The 6,195-nt window shown below is 53.6% G+C and overlaps 1 protein-coding gene across 2 annotated transcripts in view; it reads right to left on the reverse strand.

Moving 5' to 3' along the window:
- Positions 1 to 882: 882 nt before the first annotated feature.
- The window catches only part of LOC104387201 (Golgi phosphoprotein 3-like), a 6,399-nt gene continuing 1,086 nt past the window's right edge, over positions 883 to 6,195 (reverse strand). The window contains exons 2-5 of one of the 2 annotated variants that reach the window (XM_009995910.1): positions 6,073 to 6,195; positions 2,087 to 2,218; positions 1,811 to 1,925; positions 883 to 1,310 (exon numbers count right to left, since the gene is read on the reverse strand). In XM_009995910.1, the coding sequence (XP_009994212.1) occupies positions 883 to 1,310; positions 1,811 to 1,925; positions 2,087 to 2,218; positions 6,073 to 6,195 (798 nt within the window). The remainder of the gene's footprint in view (positions 1,311 to 1,810; positions 1,926 to 2,086; positions 2,219 to 6,072) is intronic. The other variant, XM_009995919.1, reaches the window with a different exon arrangement.

The following is a 6,195-nucleotide window of genomic DNA, read 5'->3' on the forward strand; positions in this document are numbered from 1 at the left end:
AGAATCGTTCTGGTTGGAAAAGACCTTTAAGATCACCGAGTCCAACCATAACCCAACTCTGTCCAGGTCAGCACTTAAAGCGTGTTCCTAAACAGAACAGATTGACAGACCCCGACTACCTCAGGCTGCAGAGAAACACGTTTAAATGGACAACAGGGGATCGAGGGTAGAACAAAGTTAAAAAAAATAAAAAATCATAGTTTAGCTTTTCTTCATACTAGAAAGAACAGGTGTGCAATGGGGAAAGAGCTGGGGTGGCACAGGCTCATGTGGGGGCCTCATCTTTGCCGGTCACCTGGTGACCTGGGCCTAGGGCTCTGGGCTGCCCTGGCCGGTGCATGGGGTGGTCCCAGCCCCCCCCGACACCCCTGAACTGGCTTCCTGCCTACTCCTCTGCCCACCTCGTCCCAGGGGCTTGTCAGAGTGCTCCATAGGGAACCCACTGCCCAGGCACCTCAAAGGCAAGACCCATGTTTGGAAGAGGGAGCCATGGAAGCAGCCCGACACGCCAGGAGCTCTGCAGCCCCCTTTCTGGCAGGGTTTGGCTCATGGGAGCAGTTCAGGTCCTGCCTGCAGGGCTGGGTGCTGGCACCTCCCAGCACTGCACTGGCTTGAGAAGGAAGCCCATGGACCATGGAGTGCTGGAAGGGGAAGGAAGAGCTGCTGCCACCTCTCTCTGGAGGCACCAGCCTTTTGGGGAGTGCATGACCTGCCCATGCAGGTGGGCTGTCACCCTCACTCATGCTTGGGGGAAGAGCAAAACCCCTTGGTCCCCTGAGCTGAGCCCACCTGCTGCTGCAGGAACTCCATACCCAAGTTCCTGCAGCCTTGTGTCAAGGGGTTGAGGCTCCCCCATCTCCTTTGAGGGGGTTCAGGGACTTTCTAGGACTTGTTGAAGGCTGCCAGGACAGCCCAGATCATCTCTGCACCCCTGGCTTTGGCAGCTTCCACCTCGGGGTCCATATCAAGGAGGTCCTTGGTCCTGTTCATTGCCACACTGTACTTGTCATCAGCCAGGCTGGCGAAAACGTTCTCCAGCACATCAGAAGAGTGGGCCAGCACCAGGAGAGCTAGAGTCCTGCGGTCCATGCGGTGTGGGTCATTCACCCATCGCTCCAGCAGGCTCTCCTGGAGCTTCTTGACCAAGCGCTGCTTCTCAGTGATGTCGCTGACAGGGTGGGTGGTCATGTCGAAGAGCAGGAAGTTCTGTTTCTCCGTGGTGAGGATGCCCTTCTCCACCAGTGCCTTGGCAATGCGCTCACGCACATTCCTTAGCTGGTACTGCAGCTTGAAGGGGTTCCAGGTCTCCCCTGCAGCAAAGGAAACCCCGTTCAACACCAGGGAAGAGACAGCTTTGCCAGCCAACCCCAGTGCCTTCCAGTCCAGGACCATTGGTGCTCACACAGACACCAGTCCCTGCTGCAGGAACCCTCTTCCTCCCCTTGGCCTAACCCATCTCTCCCATCAAGCTGAGCTGGTGAAGCTCCCAGCAGCCACAGGGTGCAGCAGCCTGGGGGAGACCCCTTTGGAAAGTCCCTTCTACCACACACCTTGGACCTCAGCCTCATGGAAGACTTGGCACAAAAAAAAGAGGCAATGGGAAGCGAGGTCTGTCTTCCACCAAACTCCCAACAAAAAAAGACCCAGAAAGCTGTTCTCTGCCCCCACATGCAGCCCTGCCCTGTTCTACTGGCAGTATTCAGCACATCTCCAGTGAAGCAAGGGGATGGCCAAGCCATGGCAAGGGGACAGGCAGCTGGGACAGGCCCCGAGAACACCAGGGGCAGATGGCATCTCTAACTGGCCCTACCAGTGAGCAGCTCTATCCAGGTTTGCACCGTTTCTGCAGGTTCTGTGGCTTTGATGTGTCGGAGGGTCTCATCCAGCAAGACGTCACCAGTCGGTGCATCTGAGCTCAGGAGCACCTGGGAGGACAAAGCAGAAACGTGGCATAAGGCTGGACACGGACATGCCACTCCCTTCCTCAAGGAACGGTGCCAGCCCTGGAATGCAGCACGGCTTCAGCACAGCTCAGATGGAGCCCAGAGCCTGTCCAGCCCCAGCCCAGCTCCAGTGGCCCTTTCACCTTTCTCTCCAGCAGCCTCTTCTTCCTGACAGAGAGTGGCTCCAGGCGGATGCGGCCGCGCAGAGCCAGCTCGATGAGGATGCCGCCCCGCAGGCCCGAGGAGATGCAGTCATTCCAGAAGGAGGTGTAGCCCTGGGATTGAGAGGATGGGTGGATGGAAAGGGAAGAGATGCAGAAACCCCTCCTGGAGCCCTGCCCAAGGGACTCTCCCAACCTACCAACAGCTCTGCTTCCCAAGCCAAGGGAGAAAAGGGCTTTCTCCACCAGGTGAAAAGCACCAGGGAACCCCTTCCCTGCCCAAAACCTCCCGGTAAACATTGCACAACTCAGGCTGTGCCCTTCCTGCTGTGTCCACAACCACCCAGCACACCCCAGCACTGGCCAGGCAGCTGCACCCAACCCCAGATCATCCAAAGTCCCAGCAACAACAAGAAAAGCAGGACCCTTTCCCCCACCAAGCTCCTGGCCACAGCAGGACATTGCTGCTGCTGGGGGACTGCAACCAGCGACATGAGCACCACCTGCAGACATGAAACCTGCTTTTCTCCTTGAAGAAAGCCCCTACCAGCTCCAGCTGCACAAAGAAACTGCTTGTCAGGCGGTCAGTGAGGGAGAGTTTCTGTGCTACCCACAGCACTGTCCCACTGGGCAGAAGCTGCAGCAAGCCCCAGCTCCCAACGAGGGCAACAGAGCTTTCCCAGCCCGTTGCCCACCTCTCCTAGCCCCCCTCAAATCCACCCACAGACTTCTGTGAGGAAAGAGATTTCCAGTCAGGGATGAAGGGCAGAAAAACACACCCCATGTGTCTCCCTGGAGCAAGCACCTTAGGCTGGAGGACAGTAGTTTGGGTCCCACCAGCAAGGTGGGGCTGCTGGTGCCCAGATCTGCTCAGATCCAGCACATTCCACACCTGGCTCCAAGCCCTGTTCTCTAAGCCAACCACGGGACAGGGTCCTTGTCCCAAGATGAGTAAGATCCAAAACCATTTGGCATTTGATAAAGCAACAAGAAGGTGCAGAGGTCTGGAAAATATGACTCACAAGGAACTAGCAACTGAATCAGGGTTTTTGGTTCAGAAGAGACCAGAAGGGAAGAAGGGAGAACAGGATTAGGGGTGTCACACACATGAAAGGCAGCAGCAAAAAGGGAGTAGCCAGTTCCCACCTCCACTGTGCATGGGACAGAGTTCTGGTCTAAGATGTAGCCAGGGAGATTGGAGCTGGTATCAGGAAGAAATAACCATCCAGACAAGAAAGCCCAGGAATGGTTTGCCCCTGGACAGAGCAGGCAGGGAAGGGAAGTCTGTCCCTTGAGGTTGAAAAACATTCAGCTGATGCTCCTCAAGAGAGAGCTGACCCTGGTTTGAAGTAACAAGACAGCCCAGGCCGTCTCTCCATTCCCTTCTTCCACTCATCTTTTATCCCCCATTAGAACAAAGCCTGGTTGTTCTGCCCCTCTGGCTGCAGCACAGTGCACAGCCCTGGGATTCCAGGGCAGTGGGGCTGGGAACGGGGCAGATGCCACAGCTCAAGATGAGCCCAAGGGAAGGGTGAGCCAAGCAGGATGCAAAGTCACAACATCCTGATTTGCAGGGGGTCACCAACACACCAGAAACACTGTGGCCCATGTGTGATTCCCTTTTTACTGCTCTTTTCCTTTGGAGAAAGTGGAGGGGAGGAGAGAAAGGGTAAGTCTAACAGCTACCAAGAGACTGCAGACAAAGCAACTTAACATGCCCCTTTCCACAGAGAAAAGAGTCTGGGAACACACAGCCCTCCTCTGTGGAAGTTTTTACAGTCCCTACGGGTAAACACTCGTGTCCAGCATGTCTGTTTGTACAGTGCATCTGGTCACCAGGCTGCTCAACTTGCATAGCACAGGGAGCCATAAAAGAAACTTACAATCTTTATTTGCTTTTTTTATTTCCTGGTAAGGAAAGACAAAGAAACCTTTCATCCCTGTCCTGCCAATTTCCATCCTCGGGAGACACACCAGTTTTCTCAAGTGCCCTTAAGGAACAAGTTGTCCCTACAAGGGTGTGGAGGTGACGAAGAGTTTCAATTCACTGGGCTGGAAAGCACATTACCTCTCAAAAATTTTAAGGGATCTGAAATCAAACAAGTCAAAAGCTCCTGGGTTACTTTGAGCTTCTGGAATCAGACTGGCTACAAATGCCAAGCTGGCATGCCCAGTTTCATCGAGATGGACAAACTGGTACCTAAAATAATGAAATGACACTGTAAGCTCATTGGATTTGGCTAAAATTGTCTTGGTTCTTTTTCCAATCATCAAACCATGAGTGAATAACAGAGCTGGGAAACCCCAATGCCTGGGAGCCCAGCTCACTAGGCTCTGGTCTCCCTTTTGAGATGGAGGAATGCAGAAGGACAGGATGGTAGTGGGGGGAGATGGTGGGGAAAACGTGACAAGATTTTTTTTATCTCTTGTGCTCTCCTAATTTCCTGGTGGCTGAAGAACCATCCCCAGGACTGCATTAACCAAGCCAAGAATACTAGTCATAGCCCAGGAAGAAAGCAGACCATGCCACCCTCTGAGGCTGCTCTCAAGTATTTGCTCCAAAATTATTTGCATTTATAGCCCTACTGTCCTGTTACTTCCTGTTTGGCTCAGCAAGTCCTAGACCTCATCTGGGTTCATCAAACAGGACAGCTATAAGCCTCTGTCACTCACACAACCAGCAGCTGGTTCTGAGATCTGAAAGTGTGGTCCAGGTCAGAAGCCACAACCCCAGCAGGTCTACATGAGAACAAGGCACCAACCCAGACTAACTCAGCAGCAGCAGGGCCCTACAAAAAGAGAAGTTCAGGCACCTCATAGGTGCTTAATTCCAACCCAGAGAAACAGGTGAGGAGAAGGTAGCACACCAGCCATAGCTCTGACAACTACAGTGCCTCCTTTGCTCAGGGTGGGAGACAGACTCACAGGGCAAGTGCTCCTGGAGCTGAAAACCCACGTATCAGGCTCTCCTCTACCATTATCATCCCAAGGAATCACCTTGGGCAACTGGTTAGCTTCCTCTGGTCTCAATTTCCCAATCTGCTTGACAGGAATAGCAGCACCAGGTGCCCCCAAAGAGGTCATGATGAAGAACTGAAGAAGCCAAGGCATGCTGACACAGCAGGTAAGGGCCAAGCAACTCGGTGAACTCCATGCCAGAGGTCTTCTCCTTTCTCCACAGCTCATTCTAGGCAGAGCTGAGAAACAAGTTCCTACCAGCTGATAAGCACACAACAACTCAGAGTGACCAGGGTCCTTTCCAGAAGAGAACAATCCCCTGAAAATAACCACCTGCGAAGTTCATCCAGCTGCCAAGGAAAGCCATTAAATCAGCATGACCAGACAAGTGCCCAGCAAAGGGATTCTTACTCAGCCCCACTCCCCTCAAGCCTGGAGCTGCACACCACCATTCCTACCTGAAATAACCAGCCTGAAAAGAGAGATGCCTCCTCCCCTCTTTGCCATTGCTGTGTTCAGACCCATCCTGCACCTGCTCTCAACTCCCAGTCCAGCTCCCTCCCCTTAAAACCTGCCCTTGCCTCTTTTCACACACATTCTTAACAAAATAGAAACAGTGCTCAGTATCCCCGTGTCTCAGCTGATGGTTTCAAGTTTACAGGGACCAGGGAAGAAAACATTTACCATATGATGCAAAAGGCGAGGCTCCTTTTACCCCATGTCTTTGACCCCAGCAAAGAACAAACCCCCTTTGCTCTGCAACCAGCAGTCTCACAGCACCACAGGCACCACAGCCACTTCTTACAGTCCCTGTGGCAGAGCTGATGGGGCAGCACCTGCAAGCAACCTCCACCACAGCTCAGTTTAAGCTACAGACACAGGTGATCTGTGCAAAGCAGGCTGGCTCTGTCGAAGAGGATTCAGGGGAACTCACAGGATCCTTCTGCCTTTCACCAAGAGCCTCCTGGTGCCAGCGCTGCACACGCTGCTGTCAGAGATGCCAGTCTTACCTCCTTCTCCTTCAGCCCTAGGAGCAGCACCTCCTCCATGAGTGTTAGGTGGATATCTTTGGAGTCATCAGGGTCACCATCGTTCAGGTCTCTGTCCACAGCCACATCTCCCTCACCCTCAGG

Source organism: Chaetura pelagica, unplaced genomic scaffold (genome assembly GCF_000747805.2).
Source record: "Chaetura pelagica isolate M959 unplaced genomic scaffold, ChaPel_1.0 scaffold270, whole genome shotgun sequence".
Lineage (NCBI taxonomy): Eukaryota > Metazoa > Chordata > Aves > Apodiformes > Apodidae > Chaetura > Chaetura pelagica.